We start from the raw sequence: 22,816 nt of genomic DNA on the forward strand, positions 1-22,816 counted from the left end.
CTGTGCCTCGGAATGAAGACAAAATAGTTCAACAGAGTGAAGAACACAAACTGGAAGTGCAGTCTTTGTTGTTGAAAATGTATGCTATACCCCATCCACACTGAAGAGGCTCTGACATGTACATCAACCATGGACAAAGAGAAAGTTAACACGGTGAAATGTTCTGTACTTATTTGAAGTAAAGTGTCTGTTGACATGTTGGAAAGATTAAAAGTCTACAATTTATGTTTAATTTGTCAATATTCCATTTTTATTCATTGATTTTATGGCCACCATTACTGTGGTTACATGTTCAGTATATGTATTGACCAGCAAGTCCACTGCAGCCTACCTCACTAGCTCACTCTCCATCCCTGCTTTGGACAAGTAATAACATGACTCTTGTACAGTACTTTGCCCTTTTCCTTTATGGTTGATATTAACGACGAAAGGAAATATGATCTGTCTCTCTCCTATTGTGTACCGCTGTTAAATACTGTGGCAAAATAAAAAACAGGGAAAATAAGTACTTAGAACTACCAATTATTATAGATAAATATTAAAGAAAAGGGTAAACACAACACTGGACTGAACCCCCTAATTGTCAAACTAATAATAATGTACATCAATATAGAAGATACATGACTAGAGGTTATGCAATATGGGTGTATATCCACTGCATGCTTCTTAGGTGTGTAATTGACATGACCAAGGAGCTATTGAAATGTAAAACTATGAAAAATGTATGTATGTATGTTACCGTACACAAACAAGAGTGTGCAATATATAAGGCTAGTCTGTGGACATTCTGAAATTTGTTTGAGTCCAGTAGGTCACATGACCAAGGAGTGATTGAAGTTTTTCACTTTGAAAAATGAATGTAAAATCGAGTGAGATGAAAATGAACAAACTAAAGGGTGTGCAGTGTGTAGGCCCACTGAGTGTACATTCTGAACCTTGTTTGAAGTCAGTAGGTCACATGACCAAGGAGCTATTGGAATTTGAAATTTCGAAAAAATAATGTAAAAATGTGTGAGATGAAAATGGACAAACCAAAGGTTGTGCAATATAGAAGGGTAGTCAGTGGACATTCTGAACCTTGTTTGAGTCAAGTAGGTCACATGACCAAGGAGCTATGGAAATTTGAATGTAAAAAATGTGTACTTTGTTTATGCTCCCTAACTAGTTCAACTAGGAATACAAAATGCTGCTCATATTTCCACATGTTTATTAGCTTTGGAAAGTGAATTAATGTCCAAATCGTGAAAATAAGACCTGAGCAATGTTGTGCACAATTTTTCCAACATCATGACACTTATTAGGAGTCTGTGGCTCAAGTGGTTTGAAAGCTATTGAGGTCTGAAAGAGTGAAAATCCATCGAAAATCCGTCAAAGTTCCAACTTGAAACTATCTTTACCTCGGTGGTTATCGTCTACAACATCACAGATGTCATCGGAGGATTGATTACCTAGGAAGTTAGCAAGCCAGTGAGGCAAGGTAAAATATCACAAATAAAACTAGATAAAGCCAGAATAATAATATACATGTTGAGCATAGCCATAGCCATCCGTCTTGTGTGTTTTCATGGTGTTCACATACTCACTGCTAAATTTGTCAAGGTCCCGATATCAGCATTTCGTTTTTAGCTGTGAGCATTCGTGTGCACCCCTTACAAACTATATTCACCCGCTCAAAAAGACAGCAAAAAGTTAATTGAGTTTCCAATGTGCTTTCAACCATCTAAAAGCACAACCAATTTCAAATGGAAAAACAATGTTCCATTTTTGGCTTAGTCACCCAAATCTCTATCACTGCGCTTTCAACCATTTAAAAGCACAGCAATGTTCAAATGTGAATACAATGTCAGATATTTGGTTTATTCATACAACATATTAATGTGTTATCTCTGTGCTTCATCCAATAGCACAACCAAATTACCTGGATTGCAGTTGAGATTATATCGTTTAATTGCATTCATTAACATTTATTTTAGGTTGACTTGCAAATGTGAATTTAACACATAACTTGTTAACTTATCAACAACTTAATAAGCTATTTATTGTATTTCAAAAGTGCTATTGAATCCTTTGATTGTCAACGCAAATATCAAATATCAACATTTGAATGAGATTTATCTTCTGCTTCGATAGTTCCATCTGTGCCACTAACTTAGTGTGGCTTTAATGTCAGCTTGTCTATCAATTAATCATTGATCATGATTAAGCATTTACTTCTGTAAGACGCATTTACATTAGCCCTATCCATATAGGCCAATTCCCATGAGGGTTAAAGGTACACATTCAATATATTTTATACAAGGTTTGTGTGTGTTGAAATTTGGTTACCACGAAGACATAACCCAATGGTTGAAATTTCACCCTCAAAACAACAGTTGATTACTTTTTCCAAATCCAATGTATTTTCCATGTAGATTCCACGTCACAATATGTTGACAAATTACTTTAAAGCAATGTTAACACAAACCATATAGAAAGGGGGCTACTTGCAAATGTATTTTACATGTATTTTAATTAAATACATTACTTGGCACCAGTATTATAGGCTATTTGTCAACTAGCTCTCGCAGTCTCAAGTCAGAAATAGACATTCGTCCATGTTTCTCAAACGTCAAATTTCAAAGTTGTTGCAAAAGTCAAATTTTTAAGTATTTATGGTTAAGTTTAGGCATTAACTCTAAATTGTCAATGTTATAATTAAGTGTAGGCATTAACTTTGAATTGTAAGTGTTAGAATTAAGTTTAGGCATTAACTTTGAATTTTAAGTGTTAGAATTAAGTTCAGGCATTAACTCTGAATTGTAAATGTTAGAATTAAGTTTAGACATTAACTCTGAAATTGTAAGGTTAGGCATGAACTCCAAATGGTTAAGGTAAGAGTGAAGGTTTGGGATAGGCTTAAAACAAAAATCGAAAAAACAACTTTCAATTGCTGGATTCGAGTGTGCTACCTTTGGCACCTGAGGCAGATACCTATTTGCCATCCCCGTCCACAACGCCCGAGAAAAACTTAAACCTACTTGAACGTAACAGCTTTCACTGTTGCCCATGATGGCATGGGATGGATAATACATGCATTTGAATTAAATACATTACTTGGCACCAGTATTTTGTTGTTTATTCTGATATAAATGCATTGGTCTTTAGTTTATTTTGTAACAAGATACATGACATGCCAATGTATCTTTGCTCATCTCTGCAGTCAGACAGGGTTTTATGGTTCTGTTGGCTTTCTTGTCTTTCTCTCTGGGCTCTCCTGTCTCTGATAAAGCCTGATGATCTTGGTGTCATGTAGTTTCTTCCAGGTCTTGATCTCTAGGTTGTAGTCGTGATTAGCGTAGAAGATGACTCTGGTTTTAGAGTGTCTCTCAGCATAGTAGTTAGGATATTTACTGTGGTCCTCAGTGATGAATCCATACGCATCCACCTGAGACAGGGCAGAAGGAGAGATAGATGATCTCAGATGCTACCATGTTCCTCTCACACTATTGTGCACTACTTTAAACTAGAGCCCCAATTTCAATAAAGAAGACCAGCATCATAAGACCATCAAATACCTCAATGGTCTGTTTCAGCATAGTCATGGCGCCAAGTCAGTGATGTACAACAACGTAATTACATTCAGCAGATGTAGTGCAGTACAGCACTCGCTTCTAAGTTACTTCTAAATTGAAATTGTGTGTGTGTGTGTGTGTGTGTGTGTGCGTGTGCGTGTATGTGTGTGTGTGGTGCAGACTAACCACATCACAGGTGTGCAGGGCCAGGAAGAGTGTGAATGCTCCGTTAGTAGGTCTGCATATAGCCCAATAAGAACCCTTCAGCGCCTGGGACCACATGAACCTACGAATGAGGAGCACAGATATACACACAGTTTCATTTCAGATGTACAGTTGAAGTAGGAAGTTTACATAACCTTAGGTTGGAGTCATTAAAACACATTTTTCAACCACTCCACAAAAACTATAGTTTTGGCAAGTCGGTAAGGACATCTACTTTGTGCATGTTTACAGACAGATTATTTCACTTATAATTCACTGTATCACAATTCCAGTGGGTCAGAAGTTTACATACACTAAGTTGACTGTGCCTTTAAACAGCTTGGACATTTCCAGAAAATGATGTCATGGCTTTAGAAGCTTCTGATAGGCTAACTGACATTTTTGAGTCAATTGGAGGTGTACCTGTGGATGCAGTTCAAGGCCTACCTTCAAACTCGGTGCCTCTTTGCTTGACATCTTGGAAAAATCAAAAGAAATCAGCCAAGATTTTCACAAGTCTGGTTCATCCTTGGGAGCAATTTCCAAACGCCTGAAGGTACAACGTTCATCTGTACAAACAATAGTACGCAAGTATAAACACCACGCAGCCGTCATACCGCTCAGGAAGGAGACGCGTTCTGTCTCCTAGAGATGAACATTCTTTGGTTCGAAAAGTGCAAATCAATCCCAGAACAACAGCAAAGGACCTTGTGAAGATGCTGGAGGAAAGAGGTACAAAAGTATCTATATCCACAGTAAAACAAGTCCTATATCGACATAGCCTGAAAGGCGCTCAGCAAGGAAGAAGCCACTGCTCCAAAACCGCCATAAAATAGCCAGACTACGGTTTGCAACTGCACATGGGGGCAAAGACATTACTTTTTGGAGAAATGTCCGCTGATCTGATGAAACAAAAATAGAACTGTTTGGCCATAATGACCATTATTATGTTTGGAGGAAAAGGGGAGGCTTGCAAGCCAAAGAACATCATCCCAACCGTAAAGCACGGGGGTAGCAGCATCATGTTGTGGGGGTGCTTTGCTGCAGGAGGGACTGGTGCACTTCACAAAATAGATGGCTACATGAGGATGGAAAATTATGTGAATATATTGAAGCAACATCTCAAGACATCAGTCAGGCATCAGTCAGACATCAGTCAGTTGGAGTGGCCATCACAAAGCCCTGACCTCAATCCTATAGAGAATTTGAGGGCAGAACTGAAAAAGTGTGTGCGAGCAAGGAGGCCTACAAACCTGACTCAGTTACACCTGCTCTGTCAGGAGGAATGGGTCAAGATTGACCCAACTTATTGTGGGAAGCTTGTGGAAGGCTACCTGAAACGTTTATCCCAAGTTAAACAATTGAAAGGCAATGCTACCAAATAGTAATTGAGTGTATGTAAACTTCTGACCCACTGGGAATGTGATGAAAGAAATAAAATCTGAAATAAATCATTCTCTTTACTATTATTCAGACATGTCACATTTTTTAAATAAAGTGATGATCCTAACTGACCTAAGACAGGGAATTTTTACGAGGATTAAATGTCAGGAATTGTGAAAAACTGAGTTTAAATGTATTTGGCTAAGGTGTATGTAAACTATCTGACTTCAACTGTAACATAGAAGCGAGTGCTGTACTGCACTGCATGCACTATGTGATCACGTGGTTCTACCTACACCGCCTTCAGAAAGTATTCACGCCCTTTGACTTATTCCACATTTTGTTGTGTTACAGCCTGAATTCAAAATGCATTAAACAAATAATTATCACCTACACAATGAAAAAGTGAAAACATGTTTTTAGAAATTTTAGCAAATGTATTAAAAATGAAATACAGAAATATCTAATTTGCATAAGTATTCACACCCCTGAGTCAGTACATGTTGGAATCACCTTTGGCAGCGATTACAGCTGTGACTCTTTCTGGGTGTCTCTAAGAGCTTTGCACACCTGGATTGTACAATATTTTCCCATAACTATTTTTTTAAAAAAAAGTCAAGCCCTGTCAAATTGGATGCTGATTATCGCTAGACAACCATTTTCAAGTCGCATTGCGAGGCATTGGAAATCCTCCCTGCTCTTTGTGATAGAATCTGTGTTTGAAATTCACTGCTCAACTGAGGGACCTTACAGACAATTGTATGTGTGGAATATAGAAATGAGGTTGTCATTCAAAAATCATGCTAAGCGCTATTAAGGCACACAGAGCCCATTATTATGTGACTTGTTGAGCACATTTTTACTCATTAACTTATTTAGGAATGCCATAACAAAGGGGTTGAATACTCATTGACTCAAGACATTTCAGCTTTTCATTTTTAATTCGGAAAATTTTCCAAACGCATAATTCCACTTTGACATTATGGGGTATTGTGTGTAGGCCAGAGACAAAACACATCTAAATTGAATAAATGTTAAATTCAGGCTGTAACACAACAAAATGTGGAGAAAGTCAAGGGATGTGAATACTTTCTGAAGGCACTGTAGCTGACTTGGCGCCATTACTATACTAGTAATTTCTATGTTGTGTGTCTCCTTAAAAATAATATAAGCCATTAAGCAGACACTTTTATCCATAGCAATTTAGAGTGATGCGTGCATACAGTTTCACATGTGTGGTCCCAGTGAGAATTGAACACACAATCATGGGATTGCTAGCACCGTGCCCTATCAACAGAGCCAGAATTGACCACATTGAATGTGCCACAAAGTAGCTGGCAATTCCTTAACCGTATGTGTGTTGAAGGCCACTAGGACTAGTCTGGGTACTAGTCTGTTTGGCTACCATTTCACTCCTTGTACACCGTGTCATTGCTAGAGAAGACAATTCCATATGGAGTTGGCAAGAGAGCTGAAACAGACTGGTACCTAGGCTACATTAGGACCTATTGCATCCTTCTCAAGCAGAGGGCTAGCCTTCTCTCCTTTCATACAACTGTTATTGGACGCTGTTTGTTATACCTGTTACGGGCGTATCTGAGGAAGTCAGGGTGAAGAACATAGAAGCGGTTCTCATCAAACTCTCCTGAGTATTGCATCCACGGTCTGCAGATAAGACAGCAAACACAACACTGAGCAGTGTGTTTGTGTGTGTGTGTGTGTGTGTGTGTGTGTGTGTGTGTGTGTGTGTGTGTGTGTGTGTGTGTGTGTGTGTGTGTGCGTGTGCGTGCGTGCGTGCGTCAGAACTGGGTTCAAAAACTATTTTAAATCTAAAAATGACTTTAGCTGAGCTTGCCTGGCACAATGGACCAATAGATAGTCGTGAGAGCAAAGAGTGTCAGTGTGTGAGACCACGTCACAGGCTTACCGTCTGTTCCTGTAGGGTCCATCAGAGACAGTTGTCCTCCCCAACAGACCCTTTAGCCACTGGAAATCCCTCAGCCCCTCTGGAATCAGCACATACTTTATTCCCTGCACAGAACAGGCACACTCAGCACTCAGCAGTATGTGTGTGTGCATGCCTACGTGTGGGTGCGTGAGTGTGTGTGAGTGTAATAGGAATTTCCATCTGACCTAAAGAGCAGAGCAGTCGCAGATTAAATCAATAAAAAAATCTATCCGGTTTATTACAAGTTGCAACAGGGAGACACCTACACCAGAGAAGCAGAGAAAATGTCTAACTGGCCTTCTCTGAGAAGACCCTTATATCCTAATCAGCAGACAACTGTTCTGTAAACACCAGCCCGACAGGCTTGTAGGAAGTCAAAACAAAAGGCAGGGACTTTGTCATCTGCTACAGAACCACACTGTGTTCTTCCACAGAAGACAAACCAACAGTGAATAATCAGTATGTCCTTGGTCCTTGAACTTGGTCCTCCAGTCTGGTGTCAATCGCTATCAACAGATAAGAGAACAATCCATAACATTCAGCTTCAAGTCTAGTGCCCATCAAGCTGCACCCAGTGTCACAAACAGAACACTGGAAATCATGTGTAAAACAGAAAGGGAAAACATAGAAAGATGCTTAACATTGTGTTGCACTCTAAACATTGCACTATAAACTGAAAATATGAACTTGATTGATCTTAAATGTCCCCATTACAGTGAAAACTTAATACCATCTCAGTCATGAACCTTTAAAAAGTCACTGTAGCCTCGTGTCAGTACAGCAGCAGCACTTCGGTTACCTACCTTGTCATGCGGTGCACTGTTGTAGCCGTATTTCTTGAATATGAGAAGAGACTGGGTGATGGAGTGGGCGGTGTGAACGTAGACCGAGGTTCTGTTGCCTACATCCTCCTCGTAACCCTTGGTTACGGCACCATTCATCCTGACAGAGACAGGAACAGGGACAGAGACAGGAAGAGAAAGGAAAGGTTAGTCACCACTCATCACGCAAATGTTGACCACCTCCATTACATTGACATGATCATGATAATTGGTAAGTATGTTGCACACATAACAGTTGTGTTGTCTATATTGTAACATGTCTAATCCTAATTGGCAATATCAGATTCTGACTGTGTCTGTATCATTCTAATGCGATTCAACCTACTAATCCATGTATGAGCTCATAGTCGATCATTCAGCCCTATTTCCACAGGCTCCACAGTCCGAAATCCTTTAATAACCTTTACAAAGTCAGACCAGGTGAACCAGTGGAGCAGCCCAGCTAACATGGCGACCATTCTGCCAAGTTTACATCAGTCCTTTCATTCACCCGCAATGCTTCAGGCTAAGCATGCAGACATTTCTAGGCAGTCAGTCCCCATCAGCATCCCAGCCAATCCCACAATGCACTTAAAAGGTGTGTCTCATATCCCTTCCCTCCCTGACACAAATGGACCCTGTCAGATAAAAGAAAATGGTGGCTCCAGGGCGGAGAGAGTGACAACGTCCAGATAGCAATATTGTAAACTAAACGCTTATTCTGTATGTCTATGTGTGTGTGTTGCTGAATAAATCCCATTCCAAACATACTGTAACCATACCTTAATAAAACAAAGTACAACAAATATTTGATGTAGCGAACATACTGGAGAAAATAAAGTTATTTGGACTATCCTGATGAACACCTCCAGTGCTTGCCAGGAGTACGGCCAGGAGTTAAACTCACAGCTCGTTTTATTCTCATGGGAGTCTATCTCCTGACTTCAAACACAAAGTCATGATCCAGAAATAAAAATAGGTTATAGCTGAAACGTTAATATCAACGTGTTTGTTTTAATTAGCTTTTTATCCTTACTGATTGGTGCATTTTGTTTCTACTGTACATTGCAATGTGCTGATGCATGCACTCACAGCAACACACACAGAGACACACACACCACACACACACACAGACCACAATGGCCCCACTGACCGGAACACATAGTCGTGAGCATCTATCTCCTTGCCCATCCTAGAGCCGTTGAGTATTCCTCCTGTTGCCACCACAGCACAGCGTATACACCCAGGGTTTCCCCGTGGCAAGAGCAGGGGCTCTCTGGGCTTGGGAATCAGATCCACCACTGCCTTTATCTCTGTAAACACACAGATACAAAACCTATTTTTTGGGGGGATTCAATAAAGGGGCACTTTGGAAATACTTTGTAACCACTCCATTCACAATGTCTTAATAATAAAGGCCAAGTAGATATACATACCAGTAGAAACAGTAAATAAACCATTGGCTCGTTGACGAAAATAAACTCTGACACTTTACGTTGCATAGGCTGCAGTAAAAATCTGGAAAAAGTTCAAGCCCGGTACAGATACAACAGCCGAGACAAGACGGTTTTATTCAGTTTTAGAATAAAGTTAACTTGATCTGAACGGTCCCATGACGCTTCTGGAGTTTCCAAGATTCATGGAGTTAAAACATCCAGTCAAACTGGTCCAGCATGCATACAAGGCACTATGACATTGACCAAAAGGGCCTATAGGGTAGAGATTCCAAATGTGTCAAACATTGCTCAAATGTTAAAATGCGCAAAAGTCACTTGGATAATAGAAACAAGCACAGAAGGTTGAATAAATGACCAGGACATGAAGGGAAAACATAGCCAATAGTTTTATTTCCCATTTTTCATTGCAGTATCCCTTTAAAAGTGCAATATGCAGAAACCGCTCAACAATTTTGTGGTTGCTAAAATTCTAATAGTTTGCCTAATTTCAGTTTATGTGACAAAACAAGAAACTATGGTATAGAGAATCATTGTACCATCTAATCCGCTGTGAAATATATTTTCCAGAAGAAAAAATATTGTATTTTCAGCTGTTTGAATATGGTGTACGCTGGTGTACTTAACAGTGTGTTGGTAAAATCACTGGTGAAGCCAAGCCAGGAAGAAAATGCCATATTACAACCTGTGTTAATAATAATTGCGTTCTTTGCTCTATAACCTGTTAGTTCATATGCCATGCCACCGTGATATATAGCCCTAAGGCTGAGACAAGAAGAAGACACAGTGGCAGAATAAATTCAACCACACCTTTGTTTCATTACAAAACTAGAGAACAACATCTGTCTGGTGGATTCCACAAAGCATATTGCATGTAACAAACAGTTACATGACCTACAGCACGGTCAAGCAAGTTAATGTTTCTGACATTTCTGGACTATTAAACAACTATTGATTTAGAACCAAGTCTAAATAAAAACAGGAGCTAACTCCACTATTTCAGCACCATTTCAAATTCAGTATTTCAACATCATCAAATCACTTATGCTTGGTCTAATACAGAGACAATTAAAAGATCCCCAAAAAGATTTAGTCCTATCCACATAAGCTAAATATGATGTGGCTGTCCATGTTTCTAATTTCTGTGTTCGTGCAAGTAGAAAAAAGTTGTTGACTCACCCTACTTGTGGAGAAACACCAATGCCATCCTCCTCTCTTTCATGTTGACGAAACGGTCTATCGCACTGTCATATAGTACACACTTTTATTCCTTTTTGTTCTAGGCTACCTGGCTAAAATGCTTGCTCGCTACCCTACCTTCCTTTCATGGGCAACGTTAGCTAGTTATCATTAGTCTTAGTCTAGCTACATATTGCTCTCAATTTGATGTGATTGGAGGGAAGCCAAATCCAAACTGGCTTCCTTTTATAATGTTTTTTTGGTGCGGCAGGACTGTTCACAGTTGAGCTCACTCAGTTTTTTCTTTATTTATTTTGTCAATTGTTTGGGGAAGCCTGACTTCCCTTGTTATCCATGAATACGTACCACTGTACAAAACTGAAAGTAGCAAAAATGTAACTTAAGAAAGGGAACCATAGAAATGGAAACTTAGAAGAGATCTACCACTTCTTGGACTTGGTTTTAATAAGAATGACAGATTTATAACTCACAATTCTATGTGTTTTTGGTGGGGTCACGCAAAAAGTTACATATAGCAGCTTTAAGCAAAGGACTTCCTTCGGGCAATCAAATGCATATGCTACTTGCTTTTTCCATTCTCTGTCTTGCTGTTTCTTTCTTTATGTCGTATTCCTGAGGCTGCACACCTAGGGCTGTGGCTGTATTTTATCAGCCGGTTATTGTCATGCAAAAGACTGCCGGTCTCACGGTAATTTAACTTTAATTAACATAAACAGTTCAGCATGGACAGGCCTCCATAAATACTGTACAAGCAAGCAGCTGATGGCCAGAAAACAAAGCACTTTCTTCTGAAACTCATCAGTCTATTCTTGTTCAGAGAAATGAAGGCTATTCCTTGCGAGAAATTGCCAAGAAACTGAAGATCTCGTACAACTCTGCCTAGAAGGCCAGCATCCCGGAGTCGCCTCTTTACTGTTGATATTGAGACTGGTGTAGGCTGTTTTCAGCTGTGCTAACATAATTGCAAAATAGTTTTCTAATGATCAGTTAGCCTTTTAAAATGATCAACTTGGATTAGCTAACACAACGTACCATTGGAACACAGGAGTGATGGTTGCTGATAATGGGCCTCTGTATGCCTACGTAGATATTCCATTTTAAAAAAGCAGCCGTTTCCAGCTACAATTGTCATTTACAACATTAACAATGTCTACACTGTATTTCAGATCAATTTGATGTTATTTTAATGGACGAAAAATGTGCTATTCTTTCAAAAACATGGATATTTCTAAGTGACCCCAAACTTTTGAACGATAGTGTTAATGGGCTGCATGATGTAACTTGAGGCTAATGAGCATTTGAGAATGTTCCTTGCCTCAGGGTGCACACACTGTTCTCTCATCAAGTTATCATATTTTTCCACCATCAGAATATTCTCAATTTTATCTTGTCTTTACTAATATGTAAAATTAGTTTTTTTATTTAGAATGTCCCATTATTAAATGGACAGGAACACTGGCAGGGGAAAACATACATGCCATCCACATGCAGGGGTGCATCTTTGGTTTTAGATGCGGGAGGGACATAATATTTGTGTTTTTACTTATTATAATATTTTTACCCAGTCGGATTAACACGCTAAGCAGCCAACCCGTCTGCTCGGAGGCATCCACATGGTCCTGAAAACTGGGGGGGACAAGAATGCAATTTCAGAATGCCCCCCCTGTCCCCAGTGAAAGTTGCACCCCTGTCCATATGCACTGGAATAGCAAATGGAGGCACTTATTCACAGGTTCTCTTTTCACTAGTGCACAGCAGGCTACTCTGGTTATTTCACTCCACACATCAACAACTGTTTGAGGAGCAATGTTGCCTCTCCGTGCGTGAAAGGTGATATTCCGCCAAAACTCTGTATGCCATGGGCGTTCCAACCCTGTTCCTGCAGCTACCCAGATTTTAATTTGGGAACCAAGTGAAATCTGTTTGGGAACATCAATAGTAACATGTTTTCACAACAAAACATATTTCATTACACTGTTGACAGTCCCTGTCTTTGCGTGCTCGAGAAAGGAATGAAGGAGAGGGGAGATGGAAATGCAAGGTGGTGAGATATTCTGTCACTAAAGATAATGCCCTAGTATTAGGCCATTCCAAATCAAATACAAATTCACTATAGTTGTAGGGTAACTCTATAAGTCGCCCTGCACAATCAATGAACGAATCAACAGCATCGCCTAGGCACATATGTTGTCTCCCAGACTTATGGATAGAATGTTTGAGGAGTAGCATTAAGGTAAACAGTACATCCAGTAATAATAATACTGACCATACTCAAAGGCAATTACAAAAGCTTGGGCCTACGCATATGCTTAAGCTCTAATATGGGTATGGGTGTTTTGAATGAATAAATCCCCTTAGAAAGCTGTCCATTTCCTTCTGTTAGGCTTTAGCTGTTAGGCTTTGAAACAACATCCACAACTCCCATGTTTTCCACTCAGTTTCAATCTAATGTTGAACGTCTTTCTTCAAATTTGTCAATCACGGTGAGTTTTAAGTGTTTGGTGTGATTTTCCATTGTATTTGCATTGATGTCAGAGTGGTTAGAGGGACCACAGAGCCCTGAATACCCAACCAAAAGTGACCTGATGATTGTTTAGTGAGTTGGGTACTACCAACACATGGCCAGTGTGCATAAAAGGAGATAACCGTAACTCAACGGTCACGTGTCATTTTACTACTGGGCGGTAATAAGCCCAATGCACTCCTTTAGCCAATGTAGACCTGCCCTCTTTAACGCTGTATTATTTTGTGATCTAGCCAGGTATGATAAGTACCAAAGGATACAGTGCCTTCGGAAAGTATTCAGACCCCTTGACTTTTCCAACATTTTGTTAGGTTAAAGCCTTATTCTAAAGCCTTATTCTAAAATGTATTAAATCGTTTTCCCCCCTCATAAATCTACACAGAATACCCCATAATGACAGAGCAACAACAGGTTTTTAGAAATGTTTGCTAATACATTTAAAAAAAAAAATATATATATATATATATATATATATATATATATATATATATCACACTTACATAAGTATTCAGACCCTTCACGCAGTACTTTGTTGAAACACCTTTGGCAGCGATTACAGCCTTGAGTCTATTTAGGGAGTTCCTCCCATTCTTCTCTGCAGATCCTCTCAAGCTCTGTCAGATTGGATGGGGAGTGTTGCTGTGCAGCTATTATCAGGACTCTCCAGAGATGTTTGATTGGGTTCAAGTCCGGGCTCTAGCTGGGCCACTCAAGGACATTTAGACTTGTCCCAAAGCCACTCCTGCAATTGCTTTGCTGTGTGCTTAGGGATGTTGTCCTGTTGGAAGGTGAATCTGTGCCCCAGTCTGAGGTCCTGAGCACCCTGGAGCAGGTTTTCATCAAGGATCTCTCTGTACTTTACTCCGTTCATCTTTCTCTCAATCCTGACTATTCTCCCAGTCCCTGCCTCTTAAAAACACCCTCACAGCATGATGCTGCAACCACCATGCTTCACCGTAGGGATGGTGCCAGGTTTCCTCCAGACGCTTGTTCAATCTTGGTTTCATCAGACCCGAGAATCTTGTTTCTCATGATCATGAGTCTTTAGGTGCCTTTTGGCAAACTCCAAGCAGGTTCCTTTCATTGAGGAGTGGCTTCCGTCTGGCCACTTTACCACAAAGGCCTGATTGGTGGAGTGCTGCAGAGATGGTTGTCCTTCTGGAAGGTTCTCCCATCTCCACAGATAAACTCTAGAGCTCTGTCATGGGGACCATCGAGTTCTTGGTCACCTCCCTGACCAAGGCCTTTATCCCCCGATTGCTCAGTTTGGCCGGGCGGCCAGCTCTATGAAGAGTCTTGCCGGTTACAAACTTCTTCCATTTAAGAATGATGGAGGCCACTGTGTTCTTGGGGACCTTCAATGCTGTAGAAATGTTTTGGTACTCTTCCCCAGATCTGCGCCTCGACACAATCCTGTCTCAGACCTCCACGGACAATTCCTTCGACTTCATGGCTTGGTTTTTGCTCTGACATGCACTGTCAATTTTGGGACCTTATATATAGTTGAAGTCAGAAGTTTACATACACCTTAGCCAAATACATTTAAACTCAGTTTTTCACAATTCCTGCCATTTAATCCTAGTAACAATTCCCTGTCTTAGGTCAGTTAGGATCACCACTTTCTTTTAAGAATGTGAAATGTCAGAATAAAAGTAGAGAGGAATGATTTCTTTCAGCTTTTATTTCTTTCATCAAATTCCAAGTGGGTCAAAAGTTTACGTACACTCAATTAACTTCCTGGCTGATGTCTAGAGATGTTGCTTCAATATATCCACATAATTTTCCTTCCTCATGATGCCATCTATTTTGTGAAGTGGACCAGTCCCTCCTGAAGCAAAGCACCCCCACAACATGATGCTGCCACCCCCGTGCGTAATGGTTGGGATGGTGTTCTTCGGCTTGCAAGCCTCCCCCTTATTCCTCCAAACATAACAATGGTCATTTTGGCCAAACAGTTCTATTTTTGTTTGATCAGACCAGAGGACATTTCTCCAAAAAGTACGATTTTTGTACCCATGTGCAGTTGCAAACCGTAGTCTGGCTTTTTTAATGGCAGTTTTGGAGCAGTGGCGTCTTCCTTGCTGAGCGCCTTTCAGGCTATGTATATATAGGGCTCATTTTACTGTGGATATAGATACTTTTGTACCTGTTTCCTCCAGCATCTTCACAAGGTCCTTTGCTGTTGTTCTGTGATTGATTTGCACTTTTCGCACTAAAGTACGTTCGTCTCTAGGAGACAGAACGCGTCTCCTTCCTGAGCGGTATGATGGCTGCGTGGTCCCATGCTGTTTATACTTGCGTCCTATTGTTTGTACAGATGAATGTGGTACCTTCAGCCGTTTGGAAATTCTCCCAATAACGAACAAGACTTGTGGAGGTCTGCAATTTTTTTCTGAGGTTTTGGCTGATTTCTTTTAATTTTCCCATGATGTCAAGCAAAGAGGCACTGAGTTTGAAGGTAGGCCTTGAAATACATCCACAGGTACACCTCCAATTGACTCACATTATGTCAATTAGCCTATCAGAAGCTTCTAAAGCCATGGCATAATCTTCTGGAATTTTCCAAGCTGTTTAAAGTCACAGTCAACTTTGTGTATGTGAACATCTGACCCACTGGGATTGTGATACAATTAATTATAAGTGAAATAATCTGTCTGTAAACAGTTGTTGGAATAGTTACCCGTGTCATGCACAAAGTAGATGTCCTAACCGACTTGCCAAAACTATAGTTTGTTAACAAGAAGGAGTGGTTGAAAAACAAGTTTTAATGACTCCAACCTAAGTGTATGTAAACTTCCGACTTCAACTGTAGACAGTTGTGTGCCTTTCCAAATCATGTCCAATCAATTGAATTGACCACAGGTGGACTCCAATAAAGTTGTGGAAACATCTCAAGGATGATCAATGGAAACAGGATGCACCCCTGAGCTCAATATCGAGTCTCATAGCAAAGGGTCTGAATACTTATGTAAATAAGGTATTTCATTTTTTTTGTTTTTAAAACATTTAAACAATTTTTTTTAATTTATTTAATCCATTTTAGATTAAAGCTGTAACGTAACAAAATGAGGAAAAAGTCAAGGGGTCTGAAAACTTTCCAAAGGCACTGTAAATAATGAATGTAGGTGTCATTATATCTCGTATTCAAAAGTCTACACAGCTGGAGAGGGAGTTGGCTCTATGAGCTGAGCTGCCTGACAAATTATAGTTCTACTCCTGGACACACACACCTGTGTAGTTAGTGTAGTCCATAAAGCCAAAGGGGTTATTGAAGTAGGCTAGTCTGTTCCACTCTGACACGTTGAGTAGTTCTCCGTGGAGGTACATCTGGATGTCTGGTATAAAGGCCTGCTTGAAGCCTGTGTTCTGGGAGTTCCTCAGAGACTGGGGACAGGTCTGGCACACACACACACACACACACACACACACACACACACACACACACACACACACACACACACACACACACACACACACACACACACACACAGTTTATCTAGGATATTTGTGAATGATTTGCATATCCTTGACCAGTGACGGTCTACTCTAAAACACACAGGCTTACCATCTGCCTCTTTTGCTTGTCCCGGACATAAACATCCTCAGAAGCCCAGATGGGATATTGCTTGAAGTCCTTTTTTTGCAGCCGGAGCATGGGGGTCTCCTTGTGTGCAGACCCGGATCCAGCCGTAAAAACATCTCTTGTTGTATTTTTACAAGGACAATTTGTTTCGCAGAGACGCCCTCCCCGAGGAGCTAGTTGTAGTTTTTGAAAATAGCTAAACAATATAAAAGATGACATCATAGGGGGTTTTCTCATTATATTTTCTTCTTATCTTTTTGAGTACAGAACATCTTTGTTTTTTCAGTTATACAATTTTAGATTCAGATTTATAGGTTACATTGAAACACTGTTATGGTGCGAAGAAATTATGAATATGATGTCAAAAAAGTGTTAAAATGTCCCTTTAGCTGGCCAATTTTAACAGCCTTCAGAGGTAAATCCTAACTTCCACTGAGGTCGAATTTTCACTTAATCATGCACTGATGTCATGTACATCTAGGATTCTATCAACGGAACGATAGGATCCATACACACAATAATGACAATATCTTACTAGCACTTCAATGTTTAAAAAATATATTTTTTCAGATAGAACCATAGAGAAAAATGTTGGGCTACAAATGTATTTTGAAAGTATCAGAAAACATCAGTTTCCCTTCATCATTTCACCTCTTTTTTGGGACATTATGATCAAATCAAACAGTAATAATTATTATCCATTATTACATGTCATTATTAATATGTAAGTATTAATGCAAGTACAGTTTAACAAGTATTGTAATCAAAAAATGTTACACTAAGTACACTGCAGTGTTATGGTTACTGCTGTACAGTGCAATTAGTGTAAGAATGAATATACTTAATTACACAGTAATATGTGCACTGTAATTAACTAATTTTCATTTATATTTATGTTCTCAAATGCCTCAAATAGGCATCAAATACAACAATTGGAACAAGAAAAAAATATGATTGAGTTTGAGTTTTACTTGTGAGTTTTTATCCTTGTTGTGAATGTCCCCCACAATGTGTCATCTTAAAGGCTAAATACCGTCCGTTGACGAGCTAAACAAGTCAGATATATTGCTATTTGTTGGTGCAGAATACATACCCGATGCTATGATCAGAGATTTGTCCATAAAGGAGCACATAGAGCAATGCGCACACGGCGACCATGAGCGCCAAGGTGAGAACTCCCCGGAATTGGGCTCTCATGTTCAAGATAGAGATTGAGGGAGGATCTGCCTAGGTACAGTTGAGACAGAGACTCTAATCATCTTCTTAAGAAGTGTATGGTCATGGTGGAATGCGCTGACTTGTTTTTTTTACACCTCACTCCTGCCCCTTTTGGGCACGTGCCTGGTTTCACAGTTGTGCCAGCCAACACAGACAGAAATAAAGGTTCATAAATGGTTCTTCCTCAGTGCTTAAGGTCCATGGAGAACTCTTGCCCGATAAAGAACCTTTGAATTAAAGGACAAGTTCCCTTTTTCAACATAATTCTATTTTTAAGGTAAATGCCATGTTACAGAAGTGTGCAGACACTTTTTTTTAACAATTTCACTTTGATTTGAGAAACTTATCCACCAGCGATAAGCTTTTTCACACTCGTTCTACAGCTGCAGAGGCACAGATAAACATGAACAAAGGCTCCAAAAACACCCAAATACGTCATTTTCAGTACAGCGATGAAGGTCTATAGATGTTGTACAGATGAAAGTGTGTCATTCTGAACTTTATCTGGAGCGTTAAATTCCCTTTTTTTTTTAAGGCCAACTCTACTAACATCATTTATCATTTACAGAAGAGCATTGTATTTCGTCTGTAAATTTCCTCAACCGTACAATTTTTTTTAAAGCGATGGCGATGCTCTTGAAATGACAATTTTTTTTTTAGGAACACCATCATAAGCTATGATATTAATCATCCTAAACTTCTAAAATGCAGTGCTCCCGAATAAGTGCTCCGGAATCCTGCACCTACACCTTCTGCACTTGACTGCACTTCCCTTCTCAACACACTAACACAATAAATGTAATTGTACATTTCAAAGGAGAAAAAAAAAACATCCCAATCTGCGTGGCGCTCTATGCTATGAACTATTTGTCCAGTAACATACCTCTTGTGATCTACGTAGTTTGATTATCAGAACGTGCTGGTGGACTTCTGGACACTTTTGTGAAAAAGTGTTGAATCAAGTCCAACTACGCTGACGATTTTAATTGGCTGATACAGAATTCTGTCGCTGGATATAATTTTGTGCTCAGATGGTCGTACTTAGCATAGTGGCTAATTGTGCCAGGTCTGCCTGGGTCTAAGCAAAAGTATAGCCCCATGTTGTGTACATACAGTGGCAAGAAAAAGTATGTGAACCCTTTGGAAATACCTGGATTTCTACATAAATTGGTTATACAATTTGATCTGATCTTCATCTAGCTCACAACAATAGACAAACACAGTCTGCTTAAACTAAGAACACACAAAAATGTTTATGTTCTCATACCGTGGGGTGGCAGGTAGCCTAGTGGTTAGAGCGTTTCAAGGTCGAATCCCTGAGCTGACAAGGTAAAAATCTGTTGTTCTACCCCTGAACAAAGCAGTTAACCCACTGTTCCTAGGCTGTCATGGAAAATAAGAATTTGTTCTTAACTGACTTGCCTGGTTAAATAAAGGTAAAAAAACAAGTATTTATTGAACACAGTGTACATTCACAGTACAGGGTGGGAAAAGTATGTGAACTCTTGAATTGAATACCTGGCTGTGGCAGCAATAACCTGTCACGTTCTGACCTTTGTTTCCTTTGTTTTGTATTTATTGAGTATGGTCAGGGCGTGAGTTGGGTGGGCAGTCTATGTTTGTTTTTCTATGATTTGGGGATTTGTATGCTTTGGCTTAGTATGGTTCTCAATCAGAGGCAGGTGTCATTAGTTGTCTCTGATTGAGAATCATACTTAGGTAGCCTGGGTTGCACTGTTTGTTTGTGGGTGATTGTCTATGCTAGTTGCTTGTGTCAGCACAGTTCTCATTTGTAGCTTCACGGTCGTTATTGGTTTATTGTTTTTGTATGCAGTGTTCAGTACTTTCTTTAATTAAATATTCACTATGAACACATACCACGCCACATTTTGGTCCTTTGATCCTTCTCGCCTCTCCTCTTCAGTTGAAGAGGAGGAAGACCGTGACATAACTTCAACCAAACATTTTCTGTAGTTGCGGATCAGACCTGCACAACGGTCAGGAGAAATTTTGGACCATTCCTCTTTACAAAACTGTTTCATTTCAGCAATATTCTTGGGATGTCTGGTGTGTACTTCTCTCTTCAGGTCATGCCACAGCATCGCAATCAGGTTGAGGTCAGGACTGACTGGGCCACTCCAGAAGGCATATTTTCTTCTGTTGAAGCATTTATGTTTTACTTCTATGTTTTGGGTCGTTGTCCTGTTGCATCACCTAACTTCTGTTGAGCTTCAATTGGTGGACAGACAGCCTAACATTCTCCTGCAAAATGTCTTGATAAACTTGAGAATTCATTTTTCCATCAATGATAGCTGTCCAGGCCCTGAGCCAGCAAAGCAGCACCAAACCATGATGCTCCCTCCACCATACTTTACAGTTGGGAGGAGGTTTTGAAGTTGGTGTGCTGTGCCTTTTTTCTCCACAGATAGTGTTGTGTGATCCTTCCAATCAACTCAACTGTAGTTTCATCTATCCACAGAATATTTTGTCAGTAGTGCTGTGGAACATCCAGGTGCACTTTTGCAAACTTCAGACATTCAGCAATGTTTTTTTTGGACAGCAGTCGCTTCTTCCGTGGTGTCCTCCCATGAACACCATTCTTGTTTAGTGTTTTACGTATCGTAGACTCGTCAACAGAGATGTTGGCATGTTCCAGGGAGGGGGGGGGCAGCAAACTTCAGAACAAGGTTTTGAAAGTTATTGGAGCAATGCATTTTGGCCAATGGTGTTCTACACCTATTTTTTTGTGTCCCACATCCATACATGCATATTAAAACACTTGTTAACAACCCAATATTGTTAATCAACCAGGTTGTCACTGAAATACTTATAATAGTAGCCTTACGTTTTTATATTTTAAATTCATTCCAATGTTTTCTATGCTTGTTTTTACTTAATACTTTGGGATAGTGGTGCTATGTCAGACTTTATAAGGTTTGCCAGATTGGAGTACAAAGCTGTGTTTGTCCGTTTGTTTCTGGCAACGATGAAGGTGTTTGATTGAGGAATGGGGATACATTTTCATGATGGGAAATTCATTCAGCAATAAATGTGGGAAAACAGATGACATGCAAAACATATCTGTTTGGTTTAAATTCCCCTAGTGCAACTACCTGGTATTTGCAACTATAATGAGTCTACACTACAATCAACTAAGCGACAGTTGAAGTCGGAAGTTAACATACACTTAGGTTGGAGTCATTAAAACTCGTTTTTCAACCACTCCTGTCATGTATTGTCATGTTGTGTCTTGTTTCTGTCCTTTCCCTTCACCCTGTCTCCCTCTGCTGGTCGTTATTAGGTTACCTTTTCTCCCCCTCTTTCCCCCAGCTGTTCCTTGTCTCCTCCTAACTACCTCGTCACCCCTTTTCCCACCTGTTCCCTTTTTCCCTCTGATTAGTCCTCTATATCTCTCTCTGTTTTTGTTCCTGTCTTTGTCGGATTCTTGTTTGTGTTATTCATGCCTGAACCAGACTATCGTCATGTTTGCTGCAACCTTGTCCTGTCCTGTCGGAATCTGCCGGTCCATCTGAGCCTACGTTTGTTTTGTTATTAAAGAAGCTCTGTTTACGTTAATTCGCTTTTGGGTCCTCATTCACGCACCGTAACAGAAGAATCCGACCAAGAATGGACCCAGCGACTTCGGATCCTCTCCACTCAGCCGTCGAGATCCAGGGAGCGATGCTAGGCAGACACGAGCAGGAATTGTCTGCTGCTCGACATGCCGTTGAGACCCTGGCCAACCAAGTCTCCAACCTCACAGAACAGGTTCACCATCTCCGCCTCGATCCACCGGCCACTTCCAGGGCTTTCGAATCTCCGGAGCCCAGAATCAATAACCCGCCGTGTTACTCTGGGGAGCCCACTGAATGCCGCTCGTTCCTCACCCAGTGTGATATTGTGTTTTCTCTCCAGCCCAACACTTACTCCAGGAGCACTGCTCGTATCGCCTACGTTATATCTCTCCTTACTGGACGGGCTCGTGAGTGGGGCACGGCAATCTGGGAGGCAAGGGCTGAGTGTACTAACCAGTATCAGGACTTTAAGGAGGAGATGATACGGGTTTTTGATCGATCTGTTTTTGGGGAGGAGGCTTCCAGGGCCCTGTCTTCCCTATGTCAAGGTAATCGATCCATAACAGACTACTCTATTGAGTTTCGCACTCTTGCTGCCTCCAGTGGCTGGAACGAGCCGGCTTTGCTCGCTCGTTTTCTGGAGGGTCTCCGCGCAGAGGTAAAGGATGAGATTCTCTCCCGGGAGGTTCCTTCCAGCGTGGATTCCTTGATTGAACTCGCTATTCGCATTGAGCGACGGGTTGATCTTCGTCACCGAGCTCGTGGAAAGGAGCTTGCGTTCTCCGTTGCCCCCCTCTCCGCATCACTACCATCTTCCTCTGCCGGCTCGGGTGCTGAGCCTATGCAGCTGGGAGGTATCCGCATCTCGACTAAAGAGAGGGAACGGAGAATCACCAACCGCCTCTGTCTCTATTGCGGTTCCGCTGGTCATTTTGTCACTTCATGTCCAGTAAAAGCCAGAGCTCATCAGTAAGCGGAGGGCTACTGGTGAGCGCTACTACTCCTGTCTCTCCTTCAAGATCCTGCACTACCTTGTCGGTCCATCTACGCTGGACCGGTTCGTCAGCTTCCTGCAGTGCCTTAATAGACTCTGGGGCGGAGGGCTGTTTTATGGACGAGACCTGGGCTCGGGAACATGACATTCCTCTCAGACAGTTAAGGGAGCCCACGGCCTTGTTCGCCTTGGATGGTAGTCCTCTCCCCAGGATTCAGCGTGAGACGCTACCTTTAACCCTCACTGTCTCTGGTAATCATAGCGAAACCATTTCTTTTTAAATTTTTCGTTCACCTTTTACACCTGTTGTTTTGGGCCATCCCTGGCTAGTTTGTCATAATCCTTCTATTAATTGGTCTAG

At 40.7% G+C, this 22,816-nt stretch overlaps 1 protein-coding gene and 1 non-coding gene across 2 annotated transcripts; both read right to left on the minus strand.

Moving 5' to 3' along the window:
• Positions 1 to 1,184: 1,184 nt before the first annotated feature.
• On the minus strand, positions 1,185 to 17,958 carry LOC110488217 (alpha-N-acetylgalactosaminide alpha-2,6-sialyltransferase 1-like). The gene is made up of 9 exons (XM_021560337.3): positions 17,762 to 17,958; positions 16,651 to 16,864; positions 16,316 to 16,481; positions 9,061 to 9,220; positions 7,890 to 8,028; positions 7,066 to 7,169; positions 6,720 to 6,803; positions 3,738 to 3,837; positions 1,185 to 3,424 (listed from the first exon to the last, which is right to left on the minus strand). The coding sequence occupies exons 1-9, from the start codon at positions 17,863 to 17,865 to the stop codon at positions 3,212 to 3,214; spliced, it is 1,284 nt and encodes a 427-aa protein (XP_021416012.1). The 5' UTR covers positions 17,866 to 17,958; the 3' UTR covers positions 1,185 to 3,211.
• Positions 6,613 to 6,696, minus strand: LOC118946556 (U6atac minor spliceosomal RNA). Its single transcript, XR_005041427.1, has one exon. It is a non-coding gene; the product is annotated as a U6atac minor spliceosomal RNA (small nuclear RNA).
• Positions 17,959 to 22,816: the final 4,858 nt, after the last annotated feature.

This window comes from Oncorhynchus mykiss, chromosome 30, assembly GCF_057628025.1.
Source record: "Oncorhynchus mykiss isolate SJ-2025 chromosome 30, ASM5762802v1, whole genome shotgun sequence".
Taxonomy (NCBI): Eukaryota; Metazoa; Chordata; class Actinopteri; order Salmoniformes; family Salmonidae; genus Oncorhynchus; species Oncorhynchus mykiss.